The sequence below is a fragment of the Ostrinia furnacalis genome, unplaced genomic scaffold, assembly GCF_004193835.3.
Source record: "Ostrinia furnacalis isolate ACB-3 unplaced genomic scaffold, ASM419383v2 OfSCF0213, whole genome shotgun sequence".
NCBI classification, from domain to species: Eukaryota; Metazoa; Arthropoda; class Insecta; order Lepidoptera; family Crambidae; genus Ostrinia; species Ostrinia furnacalis.
The window spans coordinates 379606-406158 of NW_021130452.1; the positions used below are offsets into that span (position 1 = coordinate 379606).

General features: G+C 38.0%; 2 protein-coding genes across 4 annotated transcripts in view; both read left to right on the forward strand.

The window, feature by feature from the left end:
• The first annotated feature begins 3910 nt into the window (after positions 1–3910).
• On the forward strand, positions 3911–4852 carry LOC114356465 (extensin-like). The gene is made up of 2 exons (XM_028309679.1): positions 3911–3952; positions 4292–4852. The coding sequence occupies exons 1-2, from the start codon at positions 3911–3913 to the stop codon at positions 4850–4852; spliced, it is 603 nt and encodes a 200-aa protein (XP_028165480.1).
• Positions 4853–5555: 703 nt separating this feature from the next.
• Cul2 (cullin 2) overlaps positions 5556–26553 on the forward strand; it is a 47716-nt gene continuing 26718 nt past the window's right edge. For 2 of the 3 annotated variants that reach the window (XR_003656215.1, XM_028309610.1), the window contains exons 1-7: positions 5557–5725; positions 6710–6793; positions 8535–8659; positions 9334–9429; positions 10418–10511; positions 21243–21317; positions 23433–23594. Coding sequence is in view for 2 of the 3 variants with exons in the window: in XM_028309610.1 (XP_028165411.1) it covers positions 6731–6793; positions 8535–8659; positions 9334–9429; positions 10418–10511; positions 21243–21317; positions 23433–23594 (615 nt within the window). In the remaining variant the exon portion in view is untranslated. Of the gene's footprint in view, positions 5726–6709; positions 6794–8534; positions 8660–9333; positions 9430–10417; positions 10512–21242; positions 21318–23432; positions 23595–26553 lie in introns of all 3 variants that reach the window. The other variant, XM_028309623.1, reaches the window with a different exon arrangement.

The window sequence follows — 26553 nt, forward strand, 5'->3', positions numbered from 1 at the left end:
TGGTCTTAAATAGTTGAACTTAGTAGTAACAGTTGAAACCCATTTCGTAATAAAATTATATTTTTATTTATTCAGAACAGTAAACAATAATTAAACCGCAGTGTCTCAAGTCAAAAGTCTTTGACCAGTGTGTGTTGCCAGTGATGGTATATGGATCTGAAACGTGGTCGCTAGTAAGTTTCTAATCTTATAGATTTAACATAATGTTGAAAACTATGTAACAGAACGTTCTAGAATATACATAACTTCTAATTACTGAAAGATGCGCATCTTTTAATCAGTCAACCGTCCATAAAAGGTATTTTCAACTGTCTACTTTATTTTAATGCCTATTTTTGTCTTGTTTCTATTTTATCTAGCGGATAGTTGACGAACGAGTTTGTTTCCTAGCATTTGCTAAAGTCGACTCAAAGAACCCCTTAAGTTAGGTTTTTTTATTTTTTTACGTTCACTAAGTATGATCTTTTGATTTTTCACATCAATTTACAAGGTTACTTGCAATCTGTGTTACTTGCCCACTCAGTTTTGCCTGGTAAGATGACGAATGGAGGATGGCAACACCTTCAAACGAAACTTAAACCGGAAATAAAAATATTTTTAATTTTTCAATTTGTCAGATCGGTGAAAAATGTAAAAGAAACTTGTATGCCTTAACTCATACCACAGAATAATAATAAGTACTACGTACCTCAACCTCTACTAACATTTTGTATGTGAATGTACCTACTGTCACTACTGTGAACTCGTTAGCTTAAATTAATATCAAACCCTAGTGGTTTTTCAAAACTATCTAAATATAATTTGTCTTTTTTAGTTGTTAAATGAAAAAAAGAATCCTTCGAATAATATAATCCGCTACTTATTAAGCTCCAGTACTATGTTTAATTTATAAATTTTAATGTAGATTTTTATGGAAGTAGGTAAACCAATTAAGTAAGTACCTACCTAACTAGGTACGTGCTTAGCCTATACCAATCAATCAATCAATCAAATAATTTATACAATTATACCTACTTGTTTTTCTGTAAGTTTCTATTAATTTGTATACCTACTTAATATAAATAAATTAATTTGTATAGCTTATGTACGTGTAGTTAGTAGTACGTTTTAGATGTCATATTTTTGAATAAAATATTTTTATTACACACTTATTCGGTAGTTTTTTTCCACTGTACATTTCATTTGGAACGATATTTTGGATCTGAGGATGTCAGGCCAAAGTAATACATTTTTTGCAGGTATTCTTTGAGTCTTCCAGTGACTTGGCCCATTATTAGCTTGGTCCACGGGCCAAATAGCTGGATTGAATTTTCAAATATTTTTTCGTCCAGCAACTGGGCCCACTAAGTAGAGCAGATTTTTGTTGATTTGGTGTATAATGTATTACTAAAAACATTGAAGGTGGGCCTTACTGGAAGAACAAACATTTAAAAATTCAATCAAGCTATTTGGCCCGTGGACCAAACTAAAAGTGGGAAAAATCACTGGATACAGGAGTCTTCCAGTGACTTGGGCCACTTTTAGAAGCAGACCGAAACTACGTTTAACATCTTTATTTATGTTCCTAAACACGCCTAAAACGATCGAAGCTTGTATTGTCCAATCAAACCACTTTAAAGCGCCTAGCTGATTTGTAAAACCATCATAAGTTTATGCACTATAGCATAGTTTTGCCTAATTATTATATTTGCCTAACCAATAAGTATTGCTGAAGTCTATTGTCGCAGATATACCTACTAGGTAGGCGTTGATGTCGTAAATCAATCTCATAGTCAATTACTTGATTTCTTTATACAATTTAAGTGGGTTACTAAAACGGGCAGTAGGCACGTAGACACGATAAAACTAACTCTATCGATGTGTGAAGAAATGCGCCGCACAGTTTCCACGCAATATTTAAATATGAAATGATTTTCCAAGAAAATGTGCCTTTTTAGGTTTTGAGTTATTAGCGCAAGGCCCGTGCCCACCCCAGAATGGCTTAGTGCCCACCCTAAAAAATCTTAGAAATCGAAAACCTAACTTTACAGTACTCAAAACAAAAAAATATCAATAAGCAAGTAAGTAGATAGCGTTGAAATTGCACTCGATGTAAAGCAAAGACCCCCAGGCCAGATTATCGCCAGAATTTGAGGTAAGTAAGTAGGGTAAGTATAAGGTATTCCAGAGTCCTATGTAACCTGGGAGTCTGGCGATTGTAATCAGTGAAGATTCTTCATCTTTAAACCCGACAGCGCCAGAAGGAGGGTTATTATTAAAAGTAGTGACTGAGTTTCTTGCGCTGCTTCTTCTCAGCACTGGCCCATTTATTGTCCCGAGAAGCAGTGGTAGGGTTAACACTGGGACGTGTAAAAGTGCTTTTTAAAAGCCTTTTTGCATTCTATTTTAATCCAATGCAAAAATAAATTAGTTTTAATGTGTTTTATTATTACCTTCCTACACCTGCGTGCTAAAAACTCTCCAGTCTCCTAATTATTTATTTATTTATACTTCAATGCCAAAAATATTAACACTAGGCGAACTTAATGCCATAAGGCATTCTCATCCAGTTTACCTTTGGGACAAATCATAACTAAGGACAAACTTGACCTTCATTAGTTGGGTATTTACAATGGCGTGCCTTCCTTAGACAAATACAAATACAAAATCATTTATTGTGAATCATAGGTAAAATGGTGACATGTTACATTAGGTAGTATCACTATGTTCCGCTCAAAGAGCATACAAAGACGGGCCCTGTATCGAAATAAATTTATTGGGGGGACCCCTATCTAAAGAGTTCCTTGCAAAATTATATAAATAAATAAATATCCTTGGACATTTTACACTACGCTTCTAGTCCCAAACTAAGCAAAGCTTGTACTGTGGGTACTAGACAACGGATATAATTAACATACTTAAATACTTTTTTTTTTAAATACATACATTATTATACATAGTAACACCCAGACCCGTCACAGAAATTATAATTAATTCATTTCAATTTCTGCCCGGCCGGGAATCGAACCCGGGACCTCTCGGCATAGTAGTCCGTTCTGAACCACTACACCAAACGGCCGACGATATGCTTGCTTACTCTGTCTTCCAAAAAGTCTGGCACTGGGGCTTCTGTATTCCAGGGGCCCCGTATCATTGATATAGCAGATACGGGTGTAGCTACGCCCCTGGGTATTTTAGCTGTAGATCCTGGCTACACATGAGTTGCAGCGGTGGGAACGAGAGGCGGAATAATATTTTTTTAGGCTCATAAAAATCTCTTCGTCTATTTTTTTTATCCACAACGAGGAAGCTCTTGGCCTGTATCACCTGATGGTAAGTGACGATCAGGCCGAAGGTGAAAGCGAGCTTCACCCGGAATCCTTAACCACAGAGGAACTGGCTATCTTACCTCTAAGTAACTGCCGGAACACAACAATTCTGTTAACATTGTCGTTATGGCGACAGACTTAGATAAGATGGTGGTAGCTAAGCCAGGCGGACTTAGAACAAGCCCTACCACCAACCAAACCGAACAGAAAAATCTGCCCCCACTGGGAATCGAACCCGGGACCTCTGCGTCTGAAGAAGGTGGTCTTACCACTAGACCACAGAGGCGGTTAAATATTACATTACAATATTGTGGTGGGTATTCAATGGCCAGTAGCATTCTCTTGACAATAGCTAAATACTTGCAAAATTAACATACTGAAATACATAGATTGCACACTTTAGCTTTAAATAGGTAGGTACCATATTGCAAAGCGAAAAAATTGCACTATGATTATCGAAATTCAACTCTATTGGATTAAAATAGAGGTCTTTGTAGAAATAAATGATAGGTGTACTTTACAATGGTGAAATTGTTGATAAGGACTCCAATAAAGCAACGCGAACGGGAGTGTCCTCACCATCGGTTCGAAGTCGTCGCATCATGAAGGCAGCAGCAGTGTTTTGTTTCGTGGCTGTGTTGCAGGTAAGATTTCATTTGTAAATTACTTACTGATAAGTCTAAATAATCGACTTTTTACACTAAGTACGTACAACCAGTACTACAAACAAAACCGCACAAAACAGACAAAGAAATTAGGGATCAAATGAGATTCATTAACTACCTAAGTAAGTGGTAGAAGCAATAAAGAACTTTATCTTTTAACTACAGGTGCGTCAAGTTTGTGTTCAATTTGTTTAGTTTTATTTATTGAAATTAATAATATTACAAAAAAAACCTAAGCAACATAGATAAGAGACGTTACACATTAATAGTTTATAGAAACTACGAATGATTACCTAATATCTACATCATTTGTTACAGCTATCAGCAGCATTTTTCAAATCCCCACCGGCTCCTGCGCCCGTGTACTCCCCGGCGCCCGCTCCCGTCTATGCCCCGGCTCCCGTTTATTCTCCACCTCCCGTTTATGCCCCGGCCCCCGCTCCTGTATACACCCCAGCCCCCGCTCCAGTGTATTCTCCTCCCCCCGTGTATACACCCACTCCGGCCCCTGTATACATTCCCCCTACCCCTGTTTGCGCACCACCCGCTCCCGCGCCCGCTCCTGTCATCCTTCCCGCTCCTGTATACACCCCACCTGCACCTGTATACACCCCACCTACCCCTGTATACACCCCACCTACCCCTGTATACACCCCACCTGCCCCTGTATACACCCCACCTGCCCCCGCACCGGTGTACTACCCGCCTCAACCAGCCCCCTGTGCCCCAGCCTATGCCTACGAACCTACCATCTCCTACCAGCCTAACTTGGAATGGGAGCCCACTGTGTCCTACACTCCGGCCATAGAGTACGAGCCTACCTTGACCTACGCTCCTACCCCGATCTACGATGCCACCCCGAACATTTACTATTTGTAAATTGTTGATGAATAAAGATTTTTGAGAACACTTTGTTGTTTTAATTACCCACATTATTATAAAACGTTTAAAGTACCTGCAAAAGTGAAATGTAGGTAGGTATACTGTTCTGAAGAAGTGGCAGTAAGTTACTTGTATGACAAACGCCCGTATTCACAAACGATGCTTGCTTAAGTGAAGCAGCAAATCGAACGCACAGCGTTGAATAGAGCTCTGTGATTGGTTCGTGTGTCACCTGTGCGTCCACGCGCACTGTGAGACCTCATAGTAATGTTTGTGAATATGGGCGAAAATCTGCTGGCTCAATTACACTATGCAGGAAATTGACCGAGACGAAGCGCGAGCATGCACACCGAAGTACGACAAAACTAACCGAGTGATGTTTACACTTTATTGTCTCGATCAATTTCCTGCAATATTTCCAACGCCAAAGTATTTCGTTTTAATGACTCTCCTTTGTAAAATAAATGACCTACCTACCTAAAAAGCTTCATCAAACCTGTCTATAATTAAATGTAGAAATGAATGAGCAGAAATAAGCCTTATTAATTTATTTTAGACCAATATTAAACTTTGCTCCCGAAGTGTATTGCCAACATCATCAAAAAAGAAGAAGAAACTTTGCTCCCTTACCTCGCCACGAGCCGTGCTATGTTATCTGTGCCCCAAGTAGTAAGTTGAAACAAAACGCATTTTTTCAGAATGGCAACATTTTTGTGAAACGTCAAATCAAATGAAAAAGTCATTTTTCTTGCGAATTACGGATTATTTTTCATAGGATTAAGTTCATTTTATCGTGATTAATATTACATAGAATCGACAATATCTAGTCAATTAACTGCCGGGACAACAATCACAACTTTTGGGACGCATGTGAGTACACAACGTTATTAATTTCGTTGAAATTCGCACAAGTAGTCCGAGTTTCAGGTGGTATTATTTTTGTTTAGGCCATTTACGCTGAGTAATTTTCAGTGGTTTGCATCGGGATCACTACGTCTGGCTCTTTGTCACGGTGCCAAATGAATTCTGCCAACGGTTGATAGTATTTAACGCGTTACTGCTCACAGAAAGCCAATTGAATGGTGTTTTATAACCCTAGAAAATACCACCCATAATCGGGGCACTTATTTGTTGTGATTCTGTTGACCTAATACTGCTCCAGATTGGAACTTTAGTGACTTGCAGAAATTTGTTTACAACAACAAGCATTTGTGACAAGTTTACTCAGCTGTAAAAAATACATTAAGCTCAAAATTTATTGGCTTGGAAATTGTTATGGCCCTGAATTTAAGTTGTCCTTAACTTTGAAAAAGTTTTATTTGAAAAGAATCAGTTGAAGCCCTGGTGAGTATGCTAGAGTAACTCAAAACAAGTTCTTTGTTCTGAAAATACTTACATTAAGTACAAAGATTCATAGAAAATAGTTGACTCGCGTTGAGGATACTAATTTTAGAACTTGACCTTCATTAGTTGGGTTTTTATTGGTGATCAAGCTGTAGATCCTGGCTACACAGGAGTTGCAGCGGTGGGAATAGTCCCTGGTATTTATTACATTGTGGTATTTATTTTTTGGAGGAATAACTGCTTCCTAAGATACAGGAGCGGAATGGAGGAGGTTTTTGCCCATACAGGGGTGCCACAAGAGTGAAGACAGATGCTTCTAACTTAATTTATAAAATTGTAAACTTGTGGAAATAAAAGCTTTTTATTATTATTATTTATTAAGATACAGGATCTGTCCTAGTGTAGGAGGCAGGGGCTTATGAAATTTTAATCTGTTTTTTGAGTCTACAAAATTATTCTTAATCTTATTTTTATTTGTTAAGTACTTAATTGAAGTGCAAATTTTTCCAGATACATGAACTAGGCCTTCCGATGATGTCTCTAAAGCCAAGAAACGTGGACTTCCAGGAGACGTGGGCCAACCTCAAAGAAACGGTACGCATTCTTCTTTTATGTTGATTTAACTAATTAATAGTGACTGAGTTTCTTGCGCTGCTTCTTCTCAGCACTGGCCCATTTATTGTCCTGAAGCAGTGGCAGGGCTAATATTGGGACTTGTAAAAGTGCTTTTTATAAGCCTGTTACAAAAATAAATGAGTTTTATGTGTTTCTTGACTGTGTAATGACAACTTAAAGTACGGCCAACTAGCAGCGTCAAACTGACAATCTATACTGTGTCTGAATGTGTAGGTATTTGTCGTAATGTCTCGTTCTTCCGCCAAAATATGTCAAAGTCAAACCCCTGCTATTCCAAATGACCATGACATTGACTTTGTTTACATTTGGTATCGCTTCTCGTTGGCCATACTTTAAACTTATTTGACTTGAATCTATTGTTCAGCATAATTCAGAACATCTTCAGAAAAGAAGTGTGGTAGTAAGAGGTGGTTTTAGTAATTTTCTTACGCCCATGGAGTTCCATCTGGTAAGTGTGGTAGGAATAGTTCCATTCTAATGCTTTACAAAGCGAAAGAGAGGTGGAAATAGCCCCAATATGAAGCGTTGCAGTGGGAATAGCTCCGTTATAAAGGTTCGTTCGTCCGTTAAAAGGTTGTTACAGATAGTATACAAAGTGCTCTATTCTGCTAAAATACATTAACATGCAAATTTTTTGTCCAGATATTCCTGAACACTGTAAAAGCAGGAAGTGGTCAGCTATTTCCTAAGTTTTCTGGTCATTACTTTTACATTCATTTTTTTAAACGGTGAGAAGTGGGAATATTAACGACCACGTGTGGTATTACACTCTGGTAGTAGTGGCTGGTAGGGCAAAAAATTATAATAAAAAAAAACTTTTTTAAAAACAAGCTTTATCCTGAAATGCAGTTGTACTAAAACGAAAAAAATAATTGTATGCTAGGTTCAAAGAAATTCAAAAGCTTGTAGCGCAAACAGAAGTTTTAGTACAACTGCATTTCAGGATAAAGCTTGTTTTTAAAAAAGTTTTTTTTTATTATAATTTTATTTTACACTTTTTAGTTGTAACTATCTCAATATCTGGGCCTGGTCATCATTTAGCATAAAAGTGCTCGGGAAGTCGAATCCAACGAACCTAAACTCGATAAGTTTCCGCCGTTTCGTTTAGGAGTTCCTATGGCCACCTCCTGACTCCATCATCAGACCAGCTCAATGGTACCATAATATTGCATTGTCATCGTACTTACATACGTATACCAAATTTCAGCTCAATCGGTGGAGGAGAACTGGTCTTAAATTCAGTTGCAAGATTTGTCCTACACATACTAATTACTAACAAGTGAAGTCAATATAAAGCTTGTAATAAAAAAGAATGAGACATGTATAGGCTCCTTAAGAGCATTTGACGATTTGCAAGAACTAATTTAATTAGTCTAAACCAGTGTTTTTCAACCTGTGGGTCGCGACCCCAGGGGGTCGCCAAGCCTCTATAGGGGGGTCGCGAGAGGTCGTAAAAACTACCTCAGTAACCAAAACAGTAAAGTAATAAAGATCTAATTATGCAAATGCATAAAATATGTTGTATAGATTTAAATATTCGATTCCTACAACATCTTTGTAACATTATAAAATGCATGAAAAAAAAGCGAACGGTCGGGGGGTCGCGAAATATTTTTAAATACTAGGGGGGTCGCGTCATGAAAAAGGTTGAAAAACACTGGTCTAAACAAATAAAGATAATTTTGATTTGATTTTACAGGTGGCAGGCGTAGTGGGATTGCGAGCAGTCGAGCGAGCCGTATGGAACACTCGCTTCTCGGATGTCTACGCGCTGTGCGTCGCACATCCCGAGCCGCTGGCCGACCGCCTGTACGACGAGACCAAGTGAGTAGCGTGGCGCGCCGGGCGGGTCACGGTAGTGTGGCATGACGCGCCAGGCGGGTCACGGTTGAGCCGCGAAAGAATGTCTAGGCCGTCTAGCTCGGACAATAACTCGCAGCTCCGTCCCAAAGACTTCGGGAGGACACCGTCAGGTTTTAGTGAGTAGGCCCTGCCCATCTGGCAGGGAGAGCCTCACATAACCCACTGGTTCCCCCGGGCCAGTGGGTATGCAATTTCATGCATTTCCTGACGAAAAAAAAAGGCGGGTCACGGTTGTGTGGCGTGACGCGCCAGGCGGGTCACAATAGTGTGTCATGCGCGCCAGGCGGGTCACAATAGTGTGTCATGGCGCGCCAGGCGGGTCATGGTTGTGTGACATGACGGGCCATGGTTGTGTGACGGGCCAGGCGGATCACGGTAGTGTAGCATGACGCGCCAGGCGTGTCACACCACACTTGCTAGGCTAGAATGCGCGCTGTGATAAAATTCTTATCTTTTGGACCCTACAAGCATATAGCAAGTGCTAGGAAAAAACGCCGGAACAAACTCAGTCATTTCTAAAATCAAAATAAAGTGAGGGTAGCCAAATTCAAGGACATCAAATATGTGCAGACTGAACTGACCACGCATCCATGTCATTAATCAAAATCTGTCAAATTGAACTGTGTGTGTTGCAGGAATTTTCTAGAGGAGCATGTAGCGGGTCTCTTACAACGCGTGCGAGGGAATGCGCCGCTGGACTCTACTGACCACACCGATGGACTGCTCGACAGGTCAGTGACCATTCAAATTCAAATAGTTTATTCAGTACTAGTGATGCAATGAATACGAATATTCGTATTCGCCGAATAGTAGACATTTACCGAATATTCGTATTCGGTGAAATGATAATTACGAATACCTACTTTTTTTTTATTTTGTCACGCACGACGTGTGTGTCTCCGAACACTATAGACACAACGACACGACGGGAAAACCCCAGTCAGTATGTAACAAAGTAGTAAGTAAGTTCTCTTCCGGAAGACAGTCAATAGCAGGTCGATTGTACAAGTATTATTTTGTTTTGTGATTAGTTACAAAGTAAAGTGATAAAATAACAAAAAAAAATGCCATTTGTAAAGAGTTAAATTTATGAGTATTTCATGACTATGTAGAGATATTCGTATTCGCCGAATAGTAGATTTAATATTCGTATTCGTAAAAGTAGTATTCGTTGCATCACTATTCAGTACATAGGCTCTTACTAGGGCACTTATACACGTCCCAAATATAGCTTACCCTACCACCACTTCGGGACAACATATGGGCTGGTGCTGAGAAGAAGTGGCGGAAGAAACTCAGTCACCTTTTCATTAATCATTGATATTCAAGGCGAGAGTGACTAAAGTCCGGTCGCCAAGTAGATACAATTTCGTCCAATGACCCCAAGCTACCCATCCTTATCACTCGCGCGTAATTATATTGCTGTCGCGACTGTGCGACGGGCGCCCGCAGTGAGTGTGCGAGCGCGACAGCAATATAATAACACGCGAGCGATAAAGATGGTTGCGATAAAGCTTGGGGTCATTGGACGAAATTCTATGTGCTCGGTAACTGGACTTAAGGCTTTCTAATGGTACCAAAACCAGTATTAGTGGGATGTATACGTTTGAAAGTGCTTGTCGCGGGAGGTACGATTTATTTGACGCCGAGTACATAACCACTGTAGCATATTCTTGTAAATAAATGTTATCTTACCTTATGTTATCTTATCTTATCCAGATACGTGGAGGCGTGGGGCGAGTACAGCCAGGGCGTGGCGTACCTCAACAGCCTCTATTCGTACCTCAACCTGCAGCACGTCAAGCGGCAGAAGGCGAGTTGTTATTGTTTATGAGTTTTTTTTAGGGTTCCGTAGCCAAATGGCAAAAAACGGAACCCTTATAGATTCGTCATTCTGTCCGTCTATCCGTCCGTATACAGGGTGGAAACGATAAGTGTTCTCACTCGATTATTCCTAAACTATACAAGGTATCGAAAAACTGGTTACTAATCCTGAAATTGCTTCACAAGCTCTATCCAACGAAACCAATAATATGTTACAGAATTTACTGGATCTATCCGAAAATTAAATGTTTTCAGCCTCCATACTAAATGCATGCCAGCCAAACAATATTAGAGGTATTTTTTATTTTTATTAAATAACAACCATTTAAAATTAACTTGTAAATTGCATTCTTATTTAAAATTATTCATAGAAAACATTGGTTTTAAGCTTTACTTGCTATAATTTTATCAAGACATGAGTACCATGACTGTGGCTGTACTAAATGTATGGAAGCTGGAAATATTGAATTTTCGGATGGATCCAGTTTATTTTGTAACCTATTATTGGTATCGTTAGATAGAGCTCGTGAAGCACTTTCAGGATCAGTAACAAGTTTTTGAATATCTTGTATAGTTTTTAAAATTATGTGGATTTACTAAATGTATGGAAGCTGGAAACATTGAATTTTCGGATAGATCCAGTTTATTGTGTAACCAATTATTGGTACCATTTGAAAGAGCTTGTGAGGCACTTTCAGAATCAGTAATCAGTTTTTCGATATCTTGTATAGTTTAGAAATAATCGAGTGAGATCACTTAACGTTTCCACCCTGTATATTTTTTTCCGAAACTATAAGAGCTATGCTGTTGAAACTTGGTAGGTAAATGTATTCTGTGAACTGCATTAAGATTTTGATGCAAAAATAAAAATAATAATAATAAATATTCAGGGCTCCCCATACTTAGAACTGAAACTCAAAAATTTTTTTTTCATCAAACACATGCGTGTGGGTGGGGTATCTATGGATAGGTCTTACAAAATGATATCGAGGTTTCTAAAATACTTTTTTTCTAAACCGAACCTTCTAGTACTATTAGTTCATTTCAGTACACTGATTGTATTAGGTAGATCGAACGAAAAAAGTCTTTATTCCTACGTAGTTATGGCCCAATATCGAAAAATATTCGCAACAGAGTTACAGAGCCGTACCCATCTCACTCGAGCTCACATGCACAAAATATAACAGAAGGTAAACTCATGTATGTACCTCGCTTTGCATACCTCTCTCGCTCGCACGCTCGGCCGTCGCGCTAGGGTTGTCTTGTCATGTGTTGCGTTTGTTTCGTTATGATAGAAAAATGTTACTCTTAATACTATGGAAGAAAGACAATAACAGATATCCACGTATACTTATGCAGTTATATTTAGTACGTTATTATAGTAATAGTTTGCAAACAAATACACGAGAAGGAAGTAGTATTTAGTTGAGTGGTTGACACTTTTATCTAATAATTCCAAAAACCTCTCTAAAACAATTCCTAATAATTGAGTTGGATTTCAATTTGTCAACGTTAAACGAACTATTGAAATACAAATAAATACCATACATACTCCCGGAATCAACTGTTAGTTTCAAAAACTAAAATTTAGTTTTTAATGTTGAGTGTAAGCAACCGTCTACTTAACAAATGTTATAATACCCCTTTTTTGTTGTTCACTAATTTTCGCACAAACAAAATAATTTTACGAACGTGTTAGAATATATATAATGTACATACCTGATTTATATTAATATTCCATAGTAAACATAATTGATACACTATTTCACTTGTTAAACACTACAGACACCGAACATTTGCACCGCCTCCATATTAACTGTCAGATTAGAATTCAGATTTCCATTTAGCAAATTAGAATTTATTGAAAGTTTTGTTGTTTCTTAATAATTCAGAATTTAATTTAGATATGTGATTCTAAATATAAGAAGTATTAAAACCCTGTTTTTGATATATTGTAAAATGAGAAACTCCAACTTCCGCTTCCGAATAAAAATATTTATAAAATCCTGTGCTCTGATTGGTAGACTGTTCTGATTGGTCGTTTAAGCCGACCAATCGAAGTTGAGTAAAAAAGGAGGGAGAATTTGGGTATAAATAGATGGAATTTCTCATTGATGGGCAGTCTAAAGCGGATATTTGTGGAGGTGCTGAGCCAAGTTAAGTATACATACTTTATTTACTATTACTATGCTGATTGTGCTATTGTATTGTATTTTGTGCTATTGTGCTATTGTGCTATTGTATTATGATCCTATTGTGTTGACACCTGACTAAACCTGATGGTGACATGCCACGGGGTCGGGTCGGTAGTTTGTTGACTAAACTATAAAAGAGAGGCAAATGCCTATAATTATGGGTTATACGTCACGGTCCTAAACCTTAGTATTAACCAATTCTAGATCTTGAGTAATATGTATATTGGTACATATGAACATAATATTTATACCTAACAATATCCATTATTGTGAGACTAAACTATAAAAGAGAGGCAAACACCTATAATTATGGGTTATACGTCACGGTCCTAAACCTTAGTATTAACCAATTCTAGATCTTGAGTAATATGTATATTGGTACATATGAACATAATATTTATACCTAACAATATCCATTATTGTGAGACTAAACTATAAAAGAGAGGCAAACACCTATAATTATGGGTTATACGTCACGGTCCTAAACCTTAGTATTAACCAATTCTAGATCTTGAGTAATATGTATATTGGTACATATGAACATAATATTTATACCTAACAATATCCATTATTGTGAGACTAAACTATAAAAGAGAGGCAAACACCTATAATTATGGGTTATACGTCACGGTCCTAAACCTTAGTATTAACCAATTCTAGATCTTGAGTAATATGTATATTGGTACATATGAACATAATATTTATACCTAACAATATCCATTATTGTGAGACTAAACTATAAAAGAGAGGCAAACACCTATAATTATGGGTTATACGTCACGGTCCTAAACCTTAGTATTAACCAATTCTAGATCTTGAGTAATATGTATATTGGTACATATGAACATAATATTTATACCTAACAATATCCATTATTGTGAGACTAAACTATAAAAGAGAGGCAAACACCTATAATTATGGGTTATACGTCACGGTCCTAAACCTTAGTATTAACCAATTCTAGATCTTGAGTAATATGTATATTGGTACATATGAACATAATATTTATACCTAACAATATCCATTATTGTGAGACAATGTACATAATAAAATAATGTGGGTTATATACATCAGGTTATAAGAGTATTTATTTACTTACATTAAAAGTAGAACATAAGACTAATAGCTTAATAAAGAAATTGTATTTTGTTTATGAGGTACCTAATTATTTTAAATTTAATTACTTGGTTGTTGAATCGATAAATACAAGGTAGTAGTAAAAGTTTATTTTTGTAATATAAATGTAATATCAATTGGTATGAGTTTTAATAAACGATCCTTTTAATTTACTGAGTTTTTTCCATCCTTAACATAATAGATTTAGTTCCTTCAGTTTTTGATAAATACCCATTAATCCTAACATCAGAAGTGGGATATTACTGTACACCAAATTAATGTAATCTTATTTCTAGGAGGTTAACGAGATGGAGCAAACTGTTCTGCAAGGACTACTCACCGCTATTAAAGAAGCACTGTCCAGCAATCATCGGCAAGATGACGTGGCGCTCCCGGTTTTCGACCCAGCTACCAGCAACGGTGGTGCGGCAGAGTGGTGTGCAGCCATCAGCGAGCTGGGAGACGAGTTCGGATGGAGCGGAATAACTAAAGTTGCTAAGGCAGGTAAGGCCCTCAAGGGCTCTGCTTTACTCTGGTTTGAATCATGGCAGCCTCAGGAAGGTAGGACATGGGAAAATTTCTCAAATGAGTTAAAATCATTGTACCCAGAAAAGAAAAATCTTTCTGAGCGTTTGTATAAAGCGGTTACTTATTGTTCAGATTATGCTGACTCTTATTGCGAATATGCGAGGGAGAAAATCAGATTGTTAAAAGATACGAAAATTTTATTTTCTGAGTCTCAACTAATTGAACTAGTATGCGGTGGCATTAGAGATCATAATGTAAAAATGGCATCATTTAACAGTAACGCTAAAACAACATCAGAGTTAATAACTTTGTTCTCTGCTTACATAAAAACTAAAAAGCGACCCTTAGATCAATCATCTGAAAATGTACACGGTCCTAGCAGTACTAAACGCTTTAAACCAACACTTAAACAAGAAGAGAAACCACAATATGACAAAAAATGTTTCACCTGTGGTGAAAAGGGTCATTTTCGCTCTTTCTGTACTACCAAAACTAAAGACTCCTCATTACTTCGGAATAGTAATATAAAAACATGTACAATTTGTAAAAAAATAGGACATGATTCAACTACTTGCTTCTTTAAGCGTATTAACTCGGATCAACAACCAAATACCGAGAATAAACAATGACTAGATATTCATGTAAATACTTGTAATCTGACTAAATTTAAACCTACTAAGGTCACAATACATAATACCTCAATTGATTCTCTCGTCGATACTGGAGCCAGTTGTAGCATCATACGTGAATCCATTGCTAAACGGTTAAATTGTAATTTTTCGCCTTGTTTTATGAACATAAATGGGATAGGTAACGGGAAAATAACAACTTTTGCCATTATTACAACACCTGTTAAATTTGAGGATGTTTGTATAGAATTAGATTTGTATGTAGTACATGATAAGGATTTTTCATACGACCTTCTTATTGGTAGGAACGCGGTTAGTCATCGCGATATTCAACTTTTAGTAGATTCTGATGGATGTAAGCTAACATGGAAGAAACTTTCTATGCCAGACGAAATTATAAATTTTGCTCATGACTCGCATGACGCTTTAGATGAATTAAAATCTTGTATACAGAATTTAGATACCAATCTACAAGATAAAATTGTTAAGATATTTGAGAAATATCCCAACGTTTTGCCTACTTCTAACAACATTGGTAATGTTAAAACGGGACAGTTAAATTTAAGATTGAAAAAAGACGATGTAGTTAATTACAGACCCTATAGATTAGCCCCAATTGAACGACAAAAAGTAAATACAATAATTAAGGACTTGCTTGACAAAAAAATCATTCGCGAAAGTCACTCCCCATTTGCAAGCCCAGTTTTATTAGTAAAAAAAAAGGGGGGTGATGACAGATTATGTATCGATTATAGAGCCCTAAATAAAATTATAGAAAAGGACAGATACCCATTACCCTTAATTGATGATCAAATTGATCGCTTGGGTAATGCTAAATACTTCATATCAATAGACATGAAAAACGGGTTTTATCAAATACCTGTAGCCCCTGATTCAGCAAAACTTACGGCATTCATTACACCCGACGGACACTATGAGTTTGTAAAAATGCCATTCGGTATCTGTAATGGTCCAGCTGTTTTTCAGCGGGCAATCACAAAAGCTGTACAACACTTAAATTTTTTACTTACTTACATTGATGATTTGTTAATCCCATTCACTACTATTGAAGAGGGCCTTTCACATCTAGAACTTACCATCAAGGCTCTTTCTGAAGCCGGGTTCATCATAAATTTGAATAAATGTAAGTTTTTTGTAAACGAAATTCAGTATTTGGGCCGTCATATATCTCAGGAAGGAGTTAGACCTAGCGATGATAAAATTTCAGCCTTAGTAAAATCACCTATACCAAAAACAGTTAAACAAGTCCGTCAATTTATGGGTCTCGCTAGTTATTTTAGGAAATTTATACCCGAATTCGCTCCACGAACGGCTTGTATTACTAAGTTAACAAGCAAAAATCAAACATGGGAATGGTGCTCTGAACAAGAGACTGCCCGTGATTATGTTATACAATGTTTAACTTCAAAACCGTTATTGGCAATTTATAATCCCGATTTACCGACAGAGCTACATACGGACGCTAGTTCGCTTGGCTATGGTGCTATACTAATACAAAAAGATCATAACAATGTAAATAAAGTAGTTGCTTATTTTAGTAAACGCACCACACCAATTGAATCTAGATACAGTTCATATGATCTTGAAACATTGGCTATTTACAATTCTTTAAGACAATTTCGAGTTTACTTATTAGGAATTAAATTTAAAATCATAACTGATTGTAATGCTATTAAGTCTACGTCAAATAAAAAAGATTTGTCCCCGCGAGTGGCACGTTGGTGGACATACCTTCAGGATTTCGACTTTGAGATAGTTTATAGAAAGGGTAAATTTATCAGTCACGTGGATTTCCTTAGTCGTAACCCTATTGAGGCAACTATTCCAACAAAACAGCCAAAGATAGTAGATGCAACAATTAATTTGATTTCAAATGATTCCCGGTCATGGTTAGAGATAGCACAACAAAACGACCCAGAAACGTTAAACCTAATTCAACGGGTCGAAGAAGGAGATTTAGATGCAAATCAATACATGGTATCAAATAATTTGTTGTATTATAAGTACGACCCAAATACGACTCCAAAATTATTTGTTCCAAAAAATAGCAGGTTTGACATTTTAAGGCTATTTCACGACGATAACTGCCATGTAGGTTTTTTTAAAACTATTGATAAAATAAAAGAGAATTTCTGGTTTCCGGCTATGACAACATTCGTTAAAAAATATTTATATCACTGCCGAATTTGTGTAGAACGTAAAGGTTGTTCAGGTCCAAAAGACGGTTTGTTACATCCAATATATAAATCAGCTGTGCCTTTTCACACCATTCACATGGATTGTACGGGACCTTTCCCACAATCTCCAGAAGGATACAAATATATTTTACTGGTTATCGATGGTTTTACAAAATTCTGCATGTTGAAAAAGCTGAAAACCCTAGGCGCTGCCGAGTTAGTACCTATAATTCGAGACACAATAACCCTATTTGGTACTCCGTCATTGATAATCACTGACCGTGGTACCAACTTTAGTTCCAACCAAGTTCGTGAGCTGTTTCGAGATTTAGAAGTAGAACACCATATGATAGCCACTGGAACACCTCGGGGAAACGGTCAAGCCGAGCGATACGTCTCGACCGTGACCAACATGTTAATTACTCGATGTAACAATACGTCAGATTGGCCGAACGAAATATGGAAAGTACAACAGTCTATAAACACTACTATCCAAAAGTCCACCGGTTTCTCTCCTATTAGATTACTAATTGGCAGTAACGCAAATATACCTAGTGTTCAGGCTCGCCTCAACGAAATTTTCGGCAGTCATAATGCGCAGCAGGATTTTGATATTCAGGCCGATCGCGAATTGGCTCATAATCGTCTTAGTCGAGTTGCTCAAAAATTTAAAGAACGTTTTGACTCTTTACGACGTAATAAAAGAATTTACCATGTAGGAGATATTGTTTACGTTTATCAAGATCATAGACGTCATGAAAAACTGCGACCGAAATTCAGAGGACCGTACGAAATTGTTGAGGTTATGGATAATGATCGTTTTGCTTTGCGTGGCAGAGGACAAAGAAACCTTATCATTTCTAAAGATAAATTACGATATTGGCCTGGAGAACTAAATAATAATGACGCTGCTGTTGATGATGCTATTTAATTTTCAAATTATTTAGAACGTATAATAATTGTATTGCCTGTGGCTGTGCCTATGGCTGTGCCTATGGCTGTGCCTGTGGCTAAATACTTGACTATGCCTGTGGCTAAATACTTATGATTGTGCCTTTGGCTAAATACTTGTGCCTGTGGCTAAATACTTGTGCCTGTGGCTAAATACATGTGCCTGATGGCTAAATACTTGTGCCTGTGGCTGTGGCTAAATACTTATGACTGTGCCTGTGTCTGTGGCTAAATACTTGTGGCTGTGGCTGTGCCTGTGGCTGTGGCTGTGCCTGTGGCTAAATACTAATGACTAAACTGTGGCTATTCCAGTAGTTATACATCAGGTTAATTTACATTTGAATAATTATAATGTAAACATTGTATTGTTCTTATAAAATCGAAAAAGTACTTCGAGAACGAAGTACATGTCAGTATGGCCGTGTTAGANGGCTAAATACTTGTGCCTGTGGCTAAATACTTGTGCCTGTGGCTAAATACTTGTGCCTGATGGCTAAATACTTATGCCTGTGGCTAAATACTTGTGCCTGTGTCTGTGCCTGTGGCTAAATACTTATGACTGTGGCTGTGGCTGTGCCTGGTGGCTGTGCCTGTGGCTAAATAACTGGCTTAATACTTATTTATGACTATGCCTGTGGCTAAGTAACTATGACTAAATATTTGTGGCTTAATGCCTGTGGCTATTCCTGTAGTTATACATCAAGCTAATTCACATTTGAATAATTAAAAGGTAAACACTGTATTGTTTTTATAAAATCGAAAAGTACTTCGAGAACGAAGTACATGTCAGTATGGCCGTGTTAGAATATATATATCTACATACCTGATTTATATTAATATTCCATGGTAAATATGTATAATTGGTACACTTTTTAACTTGTTAAACACTACACACACAAAACNGTGTTAGAATATATATAATGTACATACCTGATTTATATTAATATTCCATAGTAAACATAATTGATACACTATTTCACTTGTTAAACACTACAGACACCGAACATTTGCACCGCCTCCATATTAACTGTCAGATTAGAATTCAGATTTCCATTTAGCAAATTAGAATTTATTGAAAGTTTTGTTGTTTCTTAATAATTCAGAATTTAATTTAGATATGTGATTCTAAATATAAGAAGTATTAAAACCCTGTTTTTGATATATTGTAAAATGAGAAACTCCAACTTCCGCTTCCGAATAAAAATATTTATAAAATCCTGTGCTCTGATTGGTAGACTGTTCTGATTGGTCGTTTAAGCCGACCAATCGAAGTTGAGTAAAAAAGGAGGGAGAATTTGGGTATAAATAGATGGAATTTCTCATTGATGGGCAGTCTAAAGCGGATATTTGTGGAGGTGCTGAGCCAAGTTAAGTATACATACTTTATTTACTATTACTATGCTGATTGTGCTATTGTATTGTATTTTGTGCTATTGTGCTATTGTGCTATTGTATTATGATCCTATTGTGTTGACACCTGACTAAACCTGATGGTGACATGCCACGGGGTCGGGTCGGTAGTTTGTTGACTAAACTATAAAAGAGAGGCAAATGCCTATAATTATGGGTTATACGTCACGGTCCTAAACCTTAGTATTAACCAATTCTAGATCTTGAGTAATATGTATATTGGTACATATGAACATAATATTTATACCTAACAATATCCCATTATTGTGAGACAATGTACATAATAAAATAATGTGGGTTATATACATCAGGTTATAAGAGTATTTATTTACTTACATTAAAAGTAGAACATAAGACTAATAGCTTAATAAAGAAATTGTATTTTGTTTATGAGGTACCTAATTATTTTAAATTTAATTACTTGGTTGTTGAATCGATAAATACAAGGTAGTAGTAAAAGTTTATTTTTGTAATATAAATGTAATATCAATTGGTATGAGTTTTAATAAACGATCCTTTTAATTTACTGAGTTTTTTCCATCCTTAACATAATAGATTTAGTTCCTTCAGTTTTTGATAAATACCCATTAATTCTAACAAACGCATGAGAGCAGCGTCACTCAAGCGAACGCAGTCACGCCTCGCATTCGTCCGAGACAGTCTTGATAACGCGTACGTGAGCGGTGTCTATGTGTGCGTGGCTCGAGCGCGCTTAGTATGGAGTTTACCTTCTGTTATATTTTGTGTCACATGTCACTAATCTCACGTGTCATTCTTGCACTATTAGTTCATTTTATTACATCGATTTTTTAATAAGATCGGACGAAAAACGTCTTTATTACTATCACCTTATAGTACAATGTCGCAAAATACTCGCAACACTCCCACAGAGCCGAATCCATCTCGCTCGCGCGCGCTTGTCATCAATTTCACGTCTCGATCACACCTATTCATTAGTGATCGGCTGTACTAAAGTGAACTAAAAGACCGATTTGAACGACCAAAAAGGAATAGTTCGTTCTCGTTCACTTAAAGGAATTGCTTCCTATTAGTACATAGTACATGTACTACACAAGCAGTGGCGGGGCAAGACCTAAATTTGATGTGGGCAAGACAGATTTCGCGAGGCCTTGTTCAGTGGCGACCTGAAGACGGATTTTATGAAATAATAAAAAAAACGGTCAATGGTCTATTCATTGACAGTTTCTGATTTCTTGATTCAGTGATTATTTTTAAAGGAATTTTGCGCCAAAGAATAATGTTTGTCACTTAAAAACGTGTTGTTGCTTAATTTTGTGTCTGATTATGGCTGAATTTGTTTGGAATAAAAATTATCTTCATTGTTTAGCTATCTATCAATAATTTATATTTAATAGTCAATGTTTCAAAATTTTTGATGCGCGAGGCCCCTTGTACCGCGAGGCCGTAGGCGGTGGCCCACGTCGCCTACGCCTTACGCCGCCACTGTACACAAGCCTAATTAAGGTACACACGGCCTCACTGTTAACTATCCGTTTCCGTTTTTGCTCTCGCTCTCATCAAATGGTGATTCTTTGCGATAGAACGAGACGACATGACAGACAATGGATAGTTAACACTGTTGCCGATGGTACATGGTAGCAATCCCGTGAATAATAATTATTATGTTAGTGAACATTAAAGTTTAAAACAATAAATTATTTATTGTTTTCAGGTATCAGATGCGGAGATAATATACGGCTCGGCAGCCACGGTCAGCTGCCCGGAGCACGACTCAAGGCAGCTCGAGGTAAGCGACTGATGCAGTTTTATAAGGGAGTTTAACACCTATCAATGGGCCATGCTCGGTGTTTCTTTACGAGATCGAATCAGAAATTAGGAAATCCGTAAACGAACGAAAGTCGCTGACATAGCCCGACGGATTAGCGAGCTGAAGTGGCAATGGGCAGGGCACAGTACGCAGAACTGACGGCCGATGGGGCAGCAAGGTTCTGGAGTGGAGGCCGCGCACCGGAAAACGCAGCGTGGGACGTTCACCCACAAGGTCCATATCCACGTCCTATGGCTGAGATGATGATGATGATGCAGTTACGCATCCCAAACAATTTTATCTTTTAAATAATCATCGACTTTATAGTAGCCCTTTTTCATTACTACTTTTACTATGTGCTTTGAATTTATGAATGGGTAGTTCTACAACAGTTTGTGGTAATTTATTAAATAACTAGCTTTCCGCCCGCGGCTTCGCCCGCGTGGAATTTTGTCTGTCACAGAAAAACAATATCGCGCGCGTATTTGCTCACCGTTTAGACCTACCCTGGACTACGACAAACATTTTGAAACCAAAATAAGCTCAATCGGCCCAGCCGTTCTCGAGTTTTAATCAGACTAACGAACATCAATTCATTTTTATTTATACAGGGTGTTAGGTAAATGGGTATATGAGCCGACACTAGCCCATGTTAATATGGTCATATAAATGGTATGGTAAAGTTAGAAAATTGATATCTTCATTTTAATTATTTTAATTTTCATACAAATCGGATTTAATAAAATTTATTTTATACGAAAATTATAAAAATAAAATGATAATATCAAATTTCTGACTTCACCATACCATTTATATGACCATGTTAACATGGGCTAGTGTCGGCTCATATACCCATTTACCTAACACCCTGTATAGATTTGTTATTTCTCAAATTACTAATACTCCCGTTAGCCCTTCGTACTAAGCTAAATATGCTTGTGTCACGAGTGAGCTCACCACAAATAGTCGACCGAACCCGCGTTCCCCGGATCACGAGTCATTTGCCGATTCACCGTTCGGCATCGGCTATCGTGGCTTTATTGTAGGCACACTAACATACTGTTAAAAATATTTTACATTAAAGAGCTGTAAAATTAAGAATCGCCCTGTATAGGAGACGATAGAAGTGGTGAAAATCGCGAAAATAATTACATTTGTCAGAAGAATCCTACTAATATTATAAATGCGAAAGTTTGTGTGGATGTCGTTACTCTTTCACGCAAAAACTACTGAACGGATTTTGATTAAACTTTACAGTATTATTGTTTATAACCCAGAATAACATTAGGCTACAATTTATGACGATCTGTGACAAACATTGCACGCGGGTGAAGCCGCGGGCAAAAGTTAGTAATTCCATAAAATGGGTCCATGCATTCGATCAGAATCGGTGAATGAATATTGTCTGGAAATAGTCCTAGAGTTATTTGTACGATAGTTTACGCATTAGATCTAATATTCATCATCTGATTTCTCTTAGCTTTCTAGATCCGAACGACGAATTCGAGTCGCATTTGGATTCATCATTATACCAATGAGGGCTATCGTTTTAGCGCTCACCAGATAGCGCCACTGTAGAGTGAGGTCCTGTCACTTGCTAGTAGCGAAGACAATGGCGCCAACTTGTGAGCGCTAAAGTGGTAGGAGGACTATCGCATTTGTACTCATCAAGATGGCGCCACTGTAGAGTAAGGTCCTGTCAATCGCCAGGGGTGCCAACTGTTAATATAAAAACGATAGCCCTCATTGATAGATAATCATTTTCTGACATTTGCATGATATTCAATTAATAATGATACTACTTTTTAATATTAATTAAAAACATAACCGTATTTTTTGTAATATTTGCACATCGTATGTACGATAGAATATGTTAGAAACTTCTCTTTTTATAACCATTTGTAACCGTATTCTGGCAAATAAATGATTTATTATTATTATAGTAATAAATCATTTATTTACCAGAATACGGTTACAAATTAAGAAGTAAAACAGAATCTAATATAATATTAGATTCTGTTTTACTACTTCTTCAACTCAATTTACCATCAGGTGATCCGTTTGCCCTGTCAAATAAAAAATCCTTGCCCACAGGTGGGCGAATTGGGCCTAGTGACGTGGGAGCGCGTGCTGGTCCAGCCTCTACGCGGCGCGCTGACGTCACGCATCGTGTCGGCACTCAATGACGCGCGTGAACGTACGCCCGACCCGCGACACGCTGACGTATTGCGACAGGCGATACTGTCTACCGTACACGTGAGTATTTGCTGTTTAAAGCATTAAAGCACTGCCACGCCTTGTTAGTTCCAGATTTCACTCATAGATGGCGTTATATCCTTACTTGTTTCCATGTTTTTTTATATATAAATAGAAAAAACGAGATGGTTTATTATGAGTTAAAAGTCTATAGGTTCAGAGCTAGTGTACCCAGCTTCTGCCCCAGATATTGAGGTAAGTCAGATTCTTACGCCCGTATTCACGAACACTACTATGAGGTCTCACAGTGCGCGTGGACGCACAGGGTGAACCAATAACACACAAACCAATCACAGAGCTCTATTCAACGCTATGCGTGCGTTTTGATGCTTCACTTAAGCAAGCATCGTTTGCGAATACGGGCTTTAGGCTACTACCTACCTAGGTGTTCAGACAGGCCGTATCTAGCTACTGGCCTAGTAGGGGGTCAGATTATTAGTTCCTGCCCCCTCCCCTGGGTAAGCCCATGCCTGGTGACGTCACGCATCGTGTCGGCGCTGAATGACGCGCGTGAACGTACGCCCGACCCGCGACACGCTGACGTATTACGACAGGCGATATTGTCTACCGTACATGTAAGTATTTGCTATTTGGCACCAAAAAGCGTAATTTTAGTTTCAATTTTCACTCATAGATGGCGTTATTATTTATGCTTGAGACGGGAAAAAAGATGATACCATGCTGTCTACCGTACATGTGAGTATTTAGTGTTTAAATTAAGCACTGCCTCGTCTTGTTGATGTTAGTTCCAGCAGGCCTGGCTCACTCCGCGCGGTACATCCGATAATTACCTACAGAGAAGCGCCCCGCCGGCGGGTATTATATCAGTCGNGTATTTAGTGTTTAAATTAAGCACTGCCTCGTCTTGTTGATGTTAGTTCCAGCAGGCCTGGCTCACTCCGCGCGGTACATCCGATAATTACCTACAGAGAAGCGCCCCGCCGGCGGGTATTATATCAGTCGAGTGTCACGCGCGCGCTCGTCAGGACGCTGGCGTGCGTTGTAGTATGATTATAATTCTATGATCGAAGTATTATTTAAAAATGGACATAAAGAGAAAGAAATATTGTGCGGCGTTCGGGTGTTTAAATTCGAACAGTAATCTACCGGATTTATCTTTTTTTTTCGCTTCCCAAAGATGCTGAAAGGTATGTTGGCCATGTAGGTAATCAATAATTCTTAGGATAGTATAGGAACCTAACCTACTATAGTCCATTCATCGTAAGATGGTGATTATGACAGTTCTATTTAGTGCGGCGCTCCTTATAAACCTAATCGATATTTTTTAGAATCGAGAATATTTTCTATAGAAATCTAATCGCCTTTTATTTGTTTGATTTTTAATCTTGATCAAAATTATATCTATGAATTTGAACTATCTGGAAATGGAATAAACGTGAATATTCTTAGTGGTACAAAATAAATCACAAAGAATTAAATATATGCATTTTATTTAATAAAACATCAAAATAACAATAACAAATTTGTCATAAGTTGTGAGAAAGCCTGTAGCTACAACTGGGAAAGTATGTGTCGCCACTGGTGACAATCGATATTATTTATGCCATTTATCCTCAGTGGCGACAAAGCTAGTGTCGACAACCGAGAATAGACGCCAGTTGCGAGGTGACCATAGTGGTGACCATACCATTAGTGGTCCCAAGGGGAAATGTACGTGTACGTGCACCACGAGAGGTGGAAACCAAAAGGTAGAGGCTTGAGGATCTAGGTTCTAGGCCCTAGAGTGCTGAAGGGTACGCGTGGCCGTCAGCCAAATTTTACGTCGCACCATAGAGGCAGTTCTACCTGTATTAGAGGAGTGAGTGGGAGACGGCATGATCGCCTCACACATAGGGCGACCCAGGTTCTACCGGGCCAATGGTTCTTCGGGCCATTCCTCCACCGTATAGGCCGAGAGCCTGTAGATGGTTGTCAGTTAACACTGCAGTCTTGGCACGTGAGTCACCGCAGCAGACTGACACGCTCCGACAGTGCCCAGCCTAAGCGAACGAGCGGCGGTTGGAAATGACCTCTCCCTACCAATCAGGAAGAGGCGTGAGATAGATAGATAAATTGTTTATTTGTTGTAACACACACTTTTTTTAATGCTTTTAACACACACATTATGTATAGTTGATATTGAAATTCAATTCAATATCGAAAGAAACTTAGTTAGTCAAGAAACACACTAGGTGACACCACTGGTATTTTGTTACACAGGTTATTAATAATTTCAACAGTTGCAACATAACAAAAGTGACAAAACAACATAAGATAAAGATGACTAGCGTTTCAAATAGTTCCCTGCGTCAGAGTGATGTGTGCCGCAGCGATGCAAAAAGCAAAGAGCTCAGTATAAACACTACCTTTTGCTAAAATAATTTGTTTCAAAGATTGATTTCAAACTTGTATAAACGTGAAAATAAAGTTGGTTTCATGGGCTTGTTAAATAATGTGTATGATATTATGAACACGTAAGTGATTATGGTGTAATTGTGTATGAAAGTGTTTGTTTACATCTCTGCTGGATTCTAAAAAATCAAGGTATAATCCTTCTGTACCTGTACTATTACTTATTCTGTGGTTCCAGACTTCACTCATAGATGGCGTTATATCCGTACTTGTTCCCATGTTTTTTTCCTGGCTTCAGAGAATCTTAGGGAGAGGGACAGGTCATACCCAGCTTCTAGTCTAGGGAGGGGGCAAGTCATACCCAGCTTCTAGCCTAGGGAGGGGGCACGTCATACATAGCTTTTGGCCTAGGGGGGGAGGAGCAAGTCAAGCTTGTAGCTTGGGGGGGGGGGCAGTCATACCCAGCGTCTCGCCTTGGGTAGCAAGTCAGGTTTGTTAGGTCAGATCGTTTGACTTAGTTCTTTCGAACCGAGTAAGCTACCGTTCACGTATTTGGTGGGCGAGCTAGGCCTAGTGACGTGGGAGCGCGTGCTGGTCCAGCCTCTAC